General features: G+C 38.0%; 1 protein-coding gene across 1 annotated transcript in view; it reads left to right on the plus strand.

Annotated features, from left to right (window-relative positions):
• The window catches only part of ABCC1 (ATP-binding cassette, sub-family C (CFTR/MRP), member 1), a 47,508-nt gene that overhangs the window by 3,832 nt on the left and 27,747 nt on the right, over positions 1-15,929 (plus strand). Inside the window, 10 exon segments of the mRNA XM_010003293.1 lie at positions 6,825-6,879; positions 6,882-6,935; positions 6,938-6,966; positions 7,652-7,828; positions 8,550-8,660; positions 9,780-9,917; positions 11,007-11,132; positions 13,907-13,968; positions 14,823-14,954; positions 15,827-15,927. Of these exon segments, the coding sequence (XP_010001595.1) occupies positions 6,825-6,879; positions 6,882-6,935; positions 6,938-6,966; positions 7,652-7,828; positions 8,550-8,660; positions 9,780-9,917; positions 11,007-11,132; positions 13,907-13,968; positions 14,823-14,954; positions 15,827-15,927 (985 nt within the window).

Genomic DNA, 15,929 nt, shown 5'->3' on the forward strand with positions numbered 1-15,929 from the left:
CCCTAGTTGTAAAGGGACCAAGTTTATTAATGCATTTGTGACCAGCTAGATATTAAAAGCTTAAGAGTATGCAGGTCAGAAAACTACTTATATTTGCTGACGCAGGAAGGTCATACGTGGACAACATTTGGAACAGACAAGCAGCAGCAGACTGCTAAACAGAAAAACCTTTACATAAGACAGTGCCTTTATTATAATTAACAGCTGATTGCCTGATTCTTATGGCTTGGTTGTCATTAGCTTTTTAGTATATGAAAACTAGAGACTTATCTGTCAGCTTTCTCTTGTTTAAACCTGTGAGATATTTCTTCTGGTCACGTGAACAAGGGTCTAAATTTGCATAGAAATTAAACTTGTGTTGGAAATCAGACTTGCCTCTTCTTACTCCAGAAGAGATCAGTTTAGGGGAAAGACAGGACAATGAAGCCTGATAGTCTGTTGTTGATGGGTATTTTTTTAACAGATAACCTGTCGTTTTACAGCTCTCAGTTCAAGGTTGGTGAGATAGTTAAAAGAGGGGAGAAAACCCAGCAAACTGAGCAGCTTGTGATGTTGCTCCATGCAATTACAATGCAGTTTACATTGAAGTGCTGTGCTATACTGGGAATAAGTGAAGGTTAGCTGGGGTTGCACTGAAGTCATTCTGGGTCACATCTCTAAAAAGCCTGCTGCCGGGTACTGACCTTTTGCTTACTTTTAATAGAGTCAGAATTCCGTACATTGCTGTTTTCTCACTCTTTGCATTTGTGGTAGCTTCGGATACAGTTTATCACAATTTAAGCTGTTGTCTTTGTCCCTTGGTAGGATTATTACCCAGGTATGTTCAAGCTTCTCACAGTGATTTGAAGTCGAAATACAGACTGTTGCATTATTAAGCAAAAGTCCTGGTTTTGGTGCAAAAAGGAGAGGAGAACAGGAGTCTTTTTCCTGTATCATTTTAAGTAACAGTGATTTAAATGAAAAAATAAGTTTTATAGAAGGGCAGAAAACATCTTTTTGTTTCTGAAACTGTGAATGGTAAATATTTTTTTGTCATGTGGCCAAATATTGTTTCATGGTACTTGGAGATGTAGCAGGTATGGAAATGCTACATATGTAGAAAAAGGCTAAATTTAATTTTACAAATGCTGGTGTAATCGGTCATGTGTTTCCCTGACACAAAAAATAGCCGTTATTCAGTGGCTTTTAACTTATTGGATTACAAAGATCACCTCTTGTAAATTCCTCAGCTGCAGGTGCTCCTTTCTCTTGCAGCTTTTTACTGTCAGCTTCTTACCTTAGGTTAAAAGGAAACAAAGGCAAACCACACCTTTTTCTTGTAATTTAACACAGTTTCAGCTGGTGCGGTGATGTCTATAACAAAGGATTTCAGCTCTCTGTAAACATTAGGAAATACTGATGTTTGGGTTTTGGACAAACAGGTGTCAACACCTGGTTTAAGTTCAGAACCAGATACTGGAAGATAGAGGCTTTTTCTTGTCAGTGTTAACAAGTCAGATCTGCATTATGTAAGTCATTAGTGTTGAGGGCTTAGTCTTGCTAAAAACATTTCTAATAGAAAACATTGAGAAATTGATGGTATTTCCCTGTTGCTGGAAAATTGATACTTTTTGCCCCTACATCTTCTTCATAGAAATTATTTAAAGTTTTCAGCATCCGTGTTTATGATTTTTTTTCTTTATTTTTAACATCCCCCCTCTTGCTCTGGCAATCTTATGTTGTGACAATGTTAAGAGACTACAAGAATAAAGCTTAGATTTCAGGATTACTTAGAAACAAAAGAAGGGGCACGGTGTCTTCCCCCATCTGCAGTCTGGATCTGAACATGATATTTTGGGAGGCTAGGATAGAAGGCTTGCTTGTGAATTATTTAGGCCTTTTTGTTCAGGCAGAAGACAGACATAAAAATCTTAACTGGGGACATGTATTCAAACTTCTGCTAAGATACTGTCTGTTCCTTGCTTTCCTGACTACTGCTAACATTTTAGCCAATAAACTTCACATTTTATAGCAGCAGTTTTATTCCATTCATGGTTTTATGAGGAGGAATGTTTGGTGAACAACTCTCCTCTGTCCTCCCCCCAAGATTCTAGCATCAAGTAAGAAGAGATGATCCGCAATTGCATGGTAGGTTTAGTTCTGTAGTGACAAAAAAACCCCAAACCAAAAACCCAAAAGAAATCCAGAACTGTATGGACAAATGTGATCTCCAAGAGAGCTGGAGATCTGATTCTTGCATCCCAATTTGGTAATTACTGTTAATGTTTCTCATTTCACCTTTGTGGCATTAGAAGAACAAAAAGGCAGAAACCTATTGATCTAATTGGGCTTGCCAGCCTGAAGACATGTCTGAGAACTTTGTGTGAATATGAGCACCTGTCCTCAGATGAGATCTTGAAGGGAATGCTGGTGAAGGTTGCGTGTGATTGTGCTTGTTGTGGATTGTATTCTAAATGTGCTCTTAGAGAAACAGTGAACTTCAGCATGTTTCATGATCCAACTCCAAAATATGCATGACAGAATAAAGATGCTGTATTTAATGTTTTGAGAAAATTAGAAATCTTGAAGAAAGACTGAAATAAAGCTAAATTGAATAAAGCTTACTTGGCAAGCTGAATAACGTCAGAGAGGTCTTTCATGTTCATTACTTGAAAGCAGACCTTCAGCTAACCCGTTGCAAAATCTGGATTATGTTGTAGTTCATTGTTTTCCTTAATTCTCAGTGTGGTCAACAGTGTCACTGTTTTTACTGGGTTTTTTGATGGAGAATGGTGGTATTAAGGCCTTCAAAAGCAAGGTCAGAGTTCCTTTAAAGCAGTCTTAAAGGAAGAGTTCCTTTTCTGCACCCCCTGCCCACCCTGCCTTGCCCCAGTTGTCCACTGATGCTTGTTGCTGTTCTGAGGCTGTAGGCTCAGCCAGATCAGGTCAATCTCCCATCTTGTGAGAGGCAGACAGGAAATTTGCAGTTCTAGATAGTGCAGGCTAAAGACCTCGTGGCATCTGAGGGAGACTGATTGAGACATCTCATGGGTTTATAGGTGCTACATGGGGGAACTTTTTAATATGATATCTAGAGCTGCCAGATTATGAGACTTCCTATTTCAGTGGGAAAGCAATGATACTATTATAATGAAAATTTTCAGCTGCAATTACAGTCTAAGTGCCTGAGTGAGCTAATTACTTGCATTCTACTAAAAGCAAGCATTGTGTTAAATGAAAAATGTTTTTTATTGTTAGGAAAATAAGACTAAGAAGCCATATCTTGCTGTTAGAAAGAAGGAGGTTCTGTGGGTGATACTGAAGTAGTGGGTAAACACCAACTTCAATGTCAAATTCCATTTGAAAGATTAAATGTCGACTGTGATACTAAGATTCCAGTGTAGTTTTGTAATTTCATTTTTTACGTAGGTGTGTGGTCATGTTTAAGTAATTTTTCAGTTACAGCTGAATTAATTTAGTGAATTTAACAGTGCAGGTGAATTTAACAGTGTGGTTGGCAGCCTGCATCTCTGGCACACTTGTGCACAGCAGGCATGAAACTGAGCGATTTTGGCCTCTGTGTTTCTGCTAGTGAGAATTTTAAAATGTGCTTTGGGTCAAGTAGGATTATTGATGTGAGAACAGGCGGCTGCTGGCTGCTCACTTGAAAACCTTGCCTGGCTGCCAGTAGAGAGGCAGCCAGCCACAAGGTCCCGTCCAGTGTCAAATGCTGGTATTCCTTAGATTAGGTTCAGTGGAGGCATGCAGCTTCCCCCAGCAGAGGCAGAATAACCGATCTTTTGTGTTGTAACTTTGCCTTCATCCTGCTGCCAATGTTATTATCTTGCCTGTTCCTGACATTTTAGACAGGAAGTAGTGTAGTTCTTTATTTTCCTAGGATTTATACACTGTTAAATAAGTAGTTCACCTGTGAATAGATCCATGTGATTCAGGGGAATGCCAAGCTATTCTTGTACCCTTCTTGGAGTTAGAGGGTTTCACTTAAAATGTGATAGGAAGCCTTTTTGTGCCATATGAGAAAATGTGCTATTGGGCACAGAAACTGTGGGCAGGTATTTTTTTTCAGCCACAGTGCTGGTGCTGGAAATTAAAACTGAGAAATAGGTTAGACAGGTTTAAAAATACCCATTTGCTATTCTGGGAAACTTAAAAATTGTCTAGGGATTTTAAAAGGAAACAAAAAAAACCTCACCTGAACCTATTTAACATCTGACATGTGGTTCCTCTGGACTGGACTAAAACTAAGCCAACAGCAGATCTCTCCCAACATCTACTAAGGAACAAAGATCATGCTGATTCTTTTCCTGTGTGTTCCTGCAGCCATAGCTTAAATTAAAGACTGTTTCCAGATTATACATTCAGATACCTGCAGACCTAACCCCATTTTCCTCTTCTTCCTTCATGGCCAGAGAATACAGGTTCTCTGTTGTTTGATGTGCTCTTGCAAAATAGAAGGATTAGTTGATCAGTCAGAGTGAAGATTGTTACTAATCTTTAAGATGTGAAAAAGGGGCAATTTAATGCTTTAATAAAACTTGTTAAAATAGTGTTTCTAAAACTTGACACAGAAAAAATGTCTTAAATTTGCTAGTTAATATATGTGAAATATAAAGATCTGCTTCAGTGGGTGTTTCTGCATTGAGCCAGACAGAATTTTGATTTGTGCTAGAAGAAAAGGAACTCTGAAACTAGGTCTATATGAAGCAAAGCAGAAGCATGTATGTTAAACTGGCAGAACTAGTTAGACTTGTGTAACTGAACATTGTGATTTGCATATGAGTATTTCTTGGTTTCATGTTGAATGTGACATGTTTTCCAGCTGCAACTCAATCTCATAAAGCTGTAATATCCTCCTTGCAGAACTTAGGGTATGCCTGTCTTTTGTAATGGAATTTGTTCCTCTTGACTTTACCCAGGGAGGACATTAACATACCGGTTCAGACTGGGAGGGAGCCTATCACTGTGATCTCCTGACAGTCCCCTCTCCTATGTGATGGTTCACTCAGGAGTGGTCCAAGCACCTTGTGGACAGGTGCTAACTGGGAAATGTGCTCCAGTGGCTGATGGACAGTCTGCAGGGGAGCCTGCACCTCATTTTGTGTGAACCTGAGTGAAAGGCATTTTGTGTGGACATCAGGTACTCAGTAGCAAGTATTTGATCTGCAGCTCCATTCCTGTCTATGCTACTGCCTTGTGTAGACATAGCCTGAGAGAATTTCACCTAGGGAATTGGCAGGAAAAAATATGCTAAGCAAACTCCTGTTTGATATCCACAGCCTCTGCATCAAATCCAGGAAAAATGTAAGGTACACTGATGTTCCTGTAACTGTTAAATTCTAACATTAATTTTACCCCGAACTGCCCAGTTTTCCTGACTTTGTGATATTCTGAATTACCATTGCATTTTACCCTCTTGCCTTGCATGCACCAACACCTCCAGATAACTTGCAAATTTGAAATTCAAATGAAAGTTTGCATATCCTCCAGCCAATATGCATAGCGGTCACGCATATGGCAGTTCTTAGTTTTATTTAGCCACGTGGCAGTGACATGTGCATTACCTGCTCTGTCCTTTCTGGTAAGTGCCTGATTAATTTTACAGCAAACATTTAAAAACACTGAAAAAAGGAGATAGTGGCTTTCTTAAGCATTATGTAGATCTCAGAATATTTACTCAGTACAGTATTTCAATGCTCTTGTTTGTTTGTTGCAAAGTTTATTACATCCTGTTAGTTTACTAGTGTAATCATATTAACTGTCTTAATATGTGAATTGTAATGTGTGAATGTGACTCTGTTCTGCAGAGTCATGAGACTTTCACTTGGCTCTTGTGCTGGGGTGGAGCAGCTGGGACTTAGAAAGCCCAAAACATTTGTGTGGTGGCTAAATGTAAGGATGACTCAGCTGAAATTTCTGATGAGGTTATGCAGCCAGGGAACTTAATAAGCATGTGGCTTGCCCACAGTGTCTTGCAGCCACTGTCTTGTCACAAACTTACATGACCCCTGTGCCGATACACTAAAACATAATTGGGCATTTTTGTGCTCTACCAGTGTTAATTTCTCAGAGTTGGCTGTATTAAGTACGAGATAATTTTTTTTAAGGACCTGTCAAGCTAAAAATTATATGAAATTAGAAGAATTTTTAGAATGCTGTGAAATTGGAGGAGAAAAATAACAGCTCTATGTCCTGTGCATGCTGTCTGTTGTATCTGAGTTTAAAGAAGTCTTAGATTCTGACAGAAATTGAGAGGAAGGTGGGGAAGAAAATTTTTTTTGTGCATATATTTTTAAAAGAAGGTGGTTTGTTTTTTTTTTAAACCAACAAAATATCTTTAAAGGGGGTGGTGGAATTTAAGGGGAGATCTGCTCTACGATACAATGATGTCTCATTAGCCTCAAGTTGAAATTTTTGCAAATTAAAGCTTCTGTTTAGATCTATTTTCCTCTCTTTGTAGTTGTTTGAAACTGTTTAATCAGTGGAACTTGGGGACAAATAAAGATCAGAGTGTGATGATTCTGAGCAGTGGGATCTGTTTCCAGCTTTGATGTTGGAATAGAGGGGGCAGGCACTACAGCTCCTTTTGGTTCTGTTTCCTCATCTATAAAATGAGGATAATCGCACTTACTTCTGTGACCAGCTCAGACTTCCATAGACAAGAAGGATTACTGACTGCCTTTATGTCCCAGTGGTGGTACTGGTGTTCTGTGCAGTTGTAAGCTGTGCAACCGTCTGAAAAAATGCTTTGCAACTGAAAATGCCACTACAGTTAACAAGCCTTTGGACATTGGACTGCTACTTTTGTCTGTGTGGCTTTTAAACAGAAGGCTGTGAGCTGTGCTTTGAATATTGCTGTCCATCTACAGCAGCAGTATCTCTGTTATTCAGTTGGAGAGTCAGAAATCTACAGCACTTGAGAGGAAGTGTCTGTTGTGATAATTTTACAGCAAAGTTAGTAATTTTAAGGTAAAAATTTCCTGCAAGAGGTTTCCCTAACTCAAGCCAATCATAAATATGATAACAAAAGTTCATTTTACTAAATAGCCTTTCATTGTAAATAGTCCTTGTACTAGTAACTGAAATGATGATCACATATTTATTACTGTGTCAGTTTTGGTTTAATTCAGTGGTGATTTATCTTGTTTTTGAGAATTGTATTGAGAGAAATAGGAAAACAGTGAATTATGTTGATTTACATTTTACTGTGTGCCAAATAATGTTTCCACACTCAAATTTGGTAATGTGGTGTATCTGAGTACTTACACATACAGGCACAGTGGTTATAATTGGAGGTAGCTGGCATTGTCATGTTACTTTTCTGCAATGGTAATGTGAAAATCTTTGATTAATACTGTTAAAGATCCTGATAGTACTGTTAAACATCCCAGTATTACATTAGAGTGAGTTATATGCCATGGTAGCTGTGGAAAACCAATAAAAGTGACACTAATGTAATGTTGTGAAGGTTTAAAGCTTCTACAAAAAAGTGCAATAAAACTATATCTATCACAGAATAGAGCCAGTTTAATACAAATAAAAACAAATATACAGAAAGAGGTACAGAATGAGGCAGATGGGGGCTATTTCTTTCTTTAAATACCAAAGTTCTGTGTTTGCTTTTTCTTTAATTTGGCCTGTTTTCTCTCCCCAGGATTGGAATCTGACATGGCACACAGAAAGTCCAGACTTCACCCAATGCTTTCAGAACACAGTCCTGATGTGGATTCCTTGCATTTACCTGTGGATCTGCTTCCCAGTGTATTTTCTGTACCTTCGTCGTCATGACAGGGGATACATACAAATGTCAAACCTCAACAAAGCCAAAACGGTACGTGAGTTCTTAAACCCAGAATTTATGAACTTATCTGGAAGTTTGGATCTATTTTCAGCCATGTTAGTAGGCTATTTTTGTTGAGCAACAATCTTGGGCTGTGTGCACACTTCAGCTGTAGTTTACTTGTTCTACATGTGTTTGATTTCCAAGCCTTATGGGTTTGTGTTGCCTTTTAATCAGTAGGCTTTTCGAGATTTAATCCAACATAGCAAAAATCATGCAAATCTTTTGTAAGGCTATTTTAAGGCAGCTCAATCTTGAGGCCATTATTTCAATAGCAGAAATAATTTGTTATCCTGTCAGCTTCTTAGGTTACACAGCACAGATTTCCAGAGCTGCTGCAGGTGTTCTATTTAACTTCTGTTGTGAAATAAATACATTATGTTTTTAACTTTTTTTTTTCCCTGTAGAAGGAGTGAAAAGTTTTAAGAAGGACTATAATAGCATGGTGTGTTTGAGAGTTTTTGTTTCTGCAATCTTATTCAGAAGAGAGATTCACCAGCTTTCTGCTTCATAATACACTGAATTATACGATACTAAAAATTAGTAAACTTTTCTTTTAGTGGGGATCCAATAGGTAAAGCCAAATTACTTTTTTTTTGGTGTTTGCATGGTTATGACTCCTTCTGCTAACACATAGTGTCTGGTGTTCATGTATATGTTGTGCTGCCTAATATGTGCAAACTGATGGATGAAATACACTTTTGTATTGTAGGCTTTGGGTGTAATATTGTGGATAGTCTGCTGGGCAGACCTTTTCTACTCTTTCTGGGAAAGAAGTCAAAATATTTTTCTTGTCACACCTACAGTATTGGGTATTACAATGGTAAGTTCTGTTATGGCCATTGTTCATGCTTAACCAATAACACACATCCTCCTAGTATTTGGTATTGTAATTCTTTGAGCTACAGTCTGTACATCCAGACTTAATCTTCAATTCAGCTGTGACATACTGACTTGGAAATGTCTGCTTTCTTTTAATAAAAAAATAGGAAAAAACCCAACCTGGCTGTGCTCAGTGCATTGCGTGTCAGCACACAAGCCATTGCTGCTTTACTGGATGTTTCGTTTGTTACATTTGATGATACGGAGAAAGTTTTAAATGCCACTTGAGGGACTTAGGTACCCAGCTAACTTTCTACCTACCTACACAAGTATTGTCTACTTTCACAGCAGTATCTCTACAGCTTCCACCTCAAGGAAAATGCCTTGCTATTCATTTAATGTTTGTTGCCTTACATTTATCAGACTTGGAATGATAGTGATTAAACATGATACTCAAGGGGCAGATGAACAGGGCAGGAGACAACAACCCAATAGCAGTAACAACAAAAACCCCAACAGCCCTGAAGTATACTGGCAGATGGAAGAGCTATTAAATAGTCCTTAGTTATTTAGTAATGCAATTGTCAGGCATTTGTCAGGCTGATTGAAAACTCATGTTGCAGTAGCCAAGTGATATTACTAAGTTGTACCAGCTTTCGAAAGGACTCTGAGAACATACAAAATACAGAAATAAAGTAATATTTGGTTGGTGTTGTTTGGCATTGCAGCTTATATGGCAATAAATATTTTTATTTTTAAAGGAATTAGTCAGGAGACACTTGGGAAGGATATAGTGTCATTATAATTGCATGTTGATTTGTGATGTGAAACCAGAAAAGTAAAGAAATGAAGACTGGCAGCTTTTGACTGTGCCTTTGCTTATGTGGTCATTTACTTCTATGTTATACATATCTCTTTTCCCTTTTTCTTGTCCACTTCTTATCTTTGCTGCTCCAGAGAATTTCCTATTTAAACATACTTTTGAATTACACTTAAAATCTCTGAATATTACACAGTATTGGAGATACTGCCTTTGCAATGTTAAATAAGCACACTTTATGCATGTGTATAACACATTGTAAAACTTAAAGTTTGTGAATATATTTTTATTTGTCCACAGTTGCTTGCCACATTTTTAATACAATATGAAAGAATGAAAGGAGTCCAGTCTTCAGGTGTAATGACAATTTTCTGGCTCATCTCATTGGCATGTGCCACAGTGATTTTTAGATCCAAAATAATAAATGCCTTAAATACGGTAAGTGATTGCAAGCCTCAGTCAGTTGAAAATAATCCCAAATGCTGCACTAATAGAGTAGTTGCTTGCTAATTATGCTAGTCAAGACAGTTAATGATCCATTCAGATGCCTCATTCCTTGGGTTATAAAAACAAAACAAGCAAGATTTAATGGCCCTTCCTTGGAAATGCTGGTGAAATTCACAGAGCTATTAACTGTATAAACAGTTGCCAAGAAAATTCTTCTAGCTGCTCCAGGAAGTGGATGTGTCTGTTTGAGTACAGTAAAAGTGTAAAAGTGTACAATCTGTGATATGAATACATTCTGGGAGTTTACGTCATCTTCCTGTTGATTATACAGTGGATTTCCTGAAACACTTGATTTGATGGTCACATCTGCTGAGACAAAATGAAAGTGTGCAAGTGAAATATTTTTCAGTCAGTCTGCTTTATAGCAAGGGTGCCTCAAATATTAGATTAATTGTGGAGCTGCCTGAAAGTGGCATATGGCTTTTATTTCTTAAAGCCTTTATGCCATGTTGTGGATTTTGAGAACTTTCAGCCAACTTCTCTCTTTACCTGTGGGGAGTGGGATTTTACTGATGGAGGTGAGTGTCTTTCCATATGCTTTGATTTCTGTGACTAGTGCTTTATGTATCAGTCCCAGTCAAGACAATGTAAGAGCGTCTGGAATTTGAGTACAAGACAAGAAATTGTAATCTAAATTCTGCTCCTCTGATTCTTATTATCTATGTGCATAATAATGAATAAATTTGTCTTGCTCCTGTAAAGGATACCTTGACTTCAAATTGGGGTATGCTGTGTTGGTACAAACTGTGTCTTAAAAAGGACTTCTCTACAGATGTTGCTTCTTACTGTGTGTTTGTGGCAGTGATTGATTTAAAATAAATTTTATCTCGCATCTCCTTCCCCCTCTTTTTACCTTTCCTTTACCAAAACAGACATTAACTTTAATTTGCATGTGGGTGGGTAGTGTCACATTTATGTAGTTTGCAGAATTTACAGTAAGGAGCTGGTTTATGTTTAATAGTAACTTGTTCTAAAGAAATTCTTCAAGCCTTCTAATTGGAATGCTGCTTTCTTTTGTAGGATGCTAAAGTGGATGCATTTCGTTATGGCACCTTCGGCATCTACTTCATCCTGTTACTTGTACAGCTCATCCTGTGTTGTTTCCCAGAACAACCACCTTTATTTTCTGAAACAGTAAAGGATCCTGTAAGTGTTCAGTTTATACTGAGTGCTGACTGTCATACGTGCAATATTCTGTCCAGTGAGTTATAGGGTCATAGTCTCCCAGATGCCAAATAATTCAAATCTTGTCTTTTTTGCAGTAGTGTTCTTTCTGCTCTTTTATTTGGTGACACAGAAGATGAAGCCTATAACATTGAAAACGGGGTGGGCTATTTTTGAGGGAGAGTGCAAGAATACCATTTCAGTCATTCCTGAAGAGCATTCCTCAAGGTTAAATCATATGTATTTATATTCAATAGTGCTTCTGGCAATTGGTGAGAAATATTGCTGTGAAATGCTGTCCTCCTAGTCACCTGATACCATTCAGTGGGCAGTAGTGCGTAAGGATGTGTAATCCCTTCCTGGTGAATGTGGGGAGGAATCTATACCAGTGACCCAAGGGATCCTGGATCATTACACTGTTTGCTTAGCCCTGGGCTAGACTTTGAGTCACAGTGGAGTGACACCTGCCACTGCCTGGAGTTTGGCTGTGCCAAGTTTAGAAACCTCCATTCTATATTTTCTACGAGGCTTAACTCTGGTTTGATGGATGTCATTTAACACTGATGAGCGAAGGTGTGAATTGTGTGAGCAGGGAAATAAATCTTGCCTTAACTGTGGGAAAGGTTCATGGGCAGTCACACTTAGTGAATTCCACAGTTACCTTCTCCGTGGGTATCCAGTGTGCCAGTGGTGCTCTGCATTGCTACTGAGCAGACACTGCATGTATTTTCCTGGAAGGAAGTGTACATTGCTGGGTTTTAGGATCCTCTTAACCTTTGTGTTCTTTTCATCTTTGTCAGGGATAAAATGTATTTGATAGGATACTGTGGATTTATGGAAACTTTCTTTTCTACTTTGATCATGGTTACAATAATTACAAGGTGCTTTGAGACCACAGTTATTTGGTTTTGTGTCTCAGCATTTCTAGGAATGCCTCTGGGAAACAGGGCACCCTTCACTCATGAGTAGTGTGTTTGTTGAATGTTATGATAGGGAAAAGGACAAAGCAAGTCATGGTAGGCAGTCTTAATTTCTGCTCTATTCCCTTTTGCCAAGCATTTCCAAACCAGGAATGTTTCTAAGTCAGGAGTAAAATCTTAACGTTTACTTAAGCTGAAAACACTACAGTGAAATTTCTAAGGTGTAGATGCTGATACATATGGAAGCTTAACAATGTGTGTTGTCTCCTGTTTTTGCTTTATTTACATTATGTAAGTGCAGAATTTTTACAACTTATCTTCATTCTGTCTTGCATGAATGTCAGTAGGATTAGTAGGTATTTGTGTGATAACCACTTAATTATATAAAAATAGTATTATTTTAACAGTAATCTAATATGTTTTAATATTTTAAATGTTTGCTTTATGCAAACAAAGTCCAGTTTTTGGTGGTACAAGATCTAGTGGACTCTTGAATTTGCAGTTTGCACTTCCAAGTAGATTTAAAAAAGTGTAAAGGAAAAAATTAGTACTGCATTTTATGTAAAGTTCAGAAGGTTTTAATTTTTTTTAAAGTTGAAAGTATTCCCTGTATTTGCTGAAATCTGCCTGTCAGGGATGCTGATGTCACTAAAAGCTGAAAGTACCCCCCTCTTCAAAATCTTTTATTTATTCATTAAGTGATGGTATTGGATTTTCCTGCAATTCTTTTTTTGGAAGAGTTTTAATAATTTGGAAACATGGAGATTTTATCCCCTCTCAAAAAAAGCCCCTGTCTCATACCTGCTCTTGTTCCCTACAAAGCTGCAAAAAAAGTTGTGTGAAGAAGAGGAAATGCAGGAGTCTGTTTCATGTAGCTTGGTTGCAACACACTTCATTATGGCTTAGTGGAGAAGCCAGGCTATACAGAGTTGAGAAATGCAAATATTGGAAACACTTGCCTCTGGCTGTTTTAACTGCTTTAATGATGTTTGGTGACTCTTGTAGGTGGAAATACCTGAGTTGCTCCAATTATAGTTGATAAAAACCTAGTGGTTTGTGTCCCAAAGGAGTGGCTGGTTTTGGCATTCTTTAGATGCTGTTCAGAGCAGTGATAGAGGCAAGATAGAAATTTGCACTGAAATTATGCAAGTAAATCACCTTTAGTGTCTTTAAATTTCTCGCAGCCTTCCTTCTGCTATATTAATCCAGCCACATTAGGAGAGGACACTGACCTGAGGAGCAGTGGAAGCCACTAGCCATTGCACTGGGTGAAGAACAGGAACTAGCTGCATACCTTCAGGGATTCTTATGTTTCCCATCTTGCTGATGAATGAGATGGAGGATTTTAGAGGCTGTTTTGGGATGCTTCTATGGAGTTCACTTTTTTTTTTCATTTGTGCATGTGTTTTGATGGTATCACAGCACTTGACTGCTAGAACAGTAGAACTGAATTCTTAATTTATGAGTAATTCTACTCAACATATTTAGTCTCTCATATGGTAGCATACCTTGCACTGATAAAGGTGGGCACTGATCATGACATCTTGAGTTTGTCTGGCCTGCACTGTCTTAAAAAATTCCTTCAACTGTTTGTTGGCATTATTGATATGGAATACTGCTATTCCTGTGTCCTAGTGGTCTAGTCTGCTGACAGCCCTAGAGCTGTGCTTGTGTTGCCTGAACAAGCTCTCCACAGGATAAATGACAAGTTTAGTAATGTGAAAAAAATACTATAAACAAAAGGAATTTCAACAACATCTTTTCTTCTTGGTTTGTTTCTTTTGGCCCCATATCAGTCACTTTGCATGTGGATTGATTTGTTTTTCTCGCCTTTAGAATCCGTGTCCAGAGTTCAGTGCTTCTTTTCTCTCCAGAATCACATTCTGGTGGATCACTGGGTAAGATCAAGATGATGCATAAAGCACCAGTTAAAGTTCGATGACATTTCAGATCCTGCTTTCAGTGAAATTAATAATAATAATGCAATAATAATTGTAGTTGTTTTGGTTGGCTGTTTTGAAGACAGGTTTAATTTATTATTTTTGCAAATTTGATTAATATTTTTTACTTTGTTTGTAAGGTCTTAGTATTTTTAAATGTTGCCAGTATATATTTAGTAGGTTTGCTGAAGGAATATAAACCAAAATTTATTTAGGAAATACAAAAGGTAGAAATTATCTTCTGTATTCAGAACTGAGACATTCAAAGCTGTTAGCTCTTTTTTTGCAATAGTTTATTTTTTTTCATTAACTTACCTTCAGGTATGCTGTATGATTTGATCAAAATACATGTTCTTATAAGTTAAAAGACAGAAACATGTAGAATAAGATTGGTGTATAGTTGTGGTTGGTACTTGGCCAGAGTTCTAACACAAAGCTAGATGAAAGGAATTGCTTTGTAAAATTAAAGGCTAATAAAGATTTTGAAACTTGGTAGGCATGAGAATATTAATTGCCTGGCTGATTTTCAAATGAGATCATCCTTTCTTTTATTTTCCCTGAAATGTGAATTCAGTGGCATATCCTAGCTCCTTAGATGCTTTGATGTCTAATTCTCACAGTAAAGACAGGAGGATTTATGATTTAGCAAGTAGGCCTGTGTTGGCTACAGGTGCTAACCCTGTGCTATGTTGTTGAGAAGAGATGGCTCCGTTTGGGACTGGATGTAAGGACCACTGCATTATGGCACATACATGTACATATATGTATCTGTAGTGTTCTTAAATATTAAGTGCTGTTTCTTTCTAATACAGGTTGATGGTTCAGGGTTATCGGAGACCTTTGGAAGCCAAGGATTTGTGGTCATTAAATAAAGAGGACAAATCAGAGGAGGTAGTGCCAAGTTTGGCTAGAAACTGGGCGAAAGAGTGGGCAAAGACCAAGAGGTAAGTTCAGTTATCCTGGCTGGCAGTTCTACCAAGATGTGGAGGTTCGAAAGCTCAAGTTACTTAGCCTCTACTTAGAGGTGTTTGTCATCTGTTACCACGCCTGCTTTTCTAAGGCCCAAGTGGCAGCTCTGCATTTGTCCTGAAGTCCATAAGAACAGGAAGCAAGTAGGGTGTTGTGTGCTCTCTTTATGATGAGCTTCTTGTTACTTTTGATGTGTAGTTTTTTACTGGGGAGGGAATGTTTTCACACAGTCAAACTTCAGCCACATAATTTAGGAACTTGGGCTCCCTCTATAGTTAGTGAAGCCTCAGGAGGGGCGGTTCAGGGTGTAAACGTGAGAAGTCTATTTCTTTCCTTTGAAAGGAAAGGATAGGGAGCCTGGGCATCTAAGCTAGATGACTAAAATTAGAAAGACTGCATGCCTGCAGTTCCCATCCTGCTTTCATCATCCTTTACTGCAGGAAATAGAAGGACCTTTTCATTGAAGGAAAGCTGCCTGCCTGCTTATGAAATGTATTTTTACATACTGCTTGGCCTCAGAAGTAGGTAGTTTGGTATGAGCCGGATGTATGAAACAAATGTGTTGAGTTCATTGGGGATGACCTAGCATAAATCTGACTGCAGTACTTTCATTCTGGTGGTACAGTGAGGCCTTGAATTTGATGAAACTTCAACATACTGGATTCTAGAATTGCCAGTTCCTTTAGCCATGGCTGTATGATTAAAAATATGTTTGATTGACAGTAAAACACAGTTAAACTATTAAGGGCAATAAGCAGCTTATAAAGATCTCATTTGTATCCTGTGCATTTTTCCAGTTGGCTTTATGCTTGATTAAGGCTACATTGTATACCTATTATTTTTTCAGGCAACCATTAAACATTTTATACTCGCCCCCAAAGCAAAAATCAAGCAACTCAAATGGTGATATGACAGAAGAGGCTGAAGCTTTGATTATAAAACCGTCTCGG

This window comes from Chaetura pelagica, unplaced genomic scaffold (genome assembly GCF_000747805.2).
Source record: "Chaetura pelagica isolate M959 unplaced genomic scaffold, ChaPel_1.0 scaffold138, whole genome shotgun sequence".
Classification (NCBI taxonomy): domain Eukaryota; kingdom Metazoa; phylum Chordata; class Aves; order Apodiformes; family Apodidae; genus Chaetura; species Chaetura pelagica.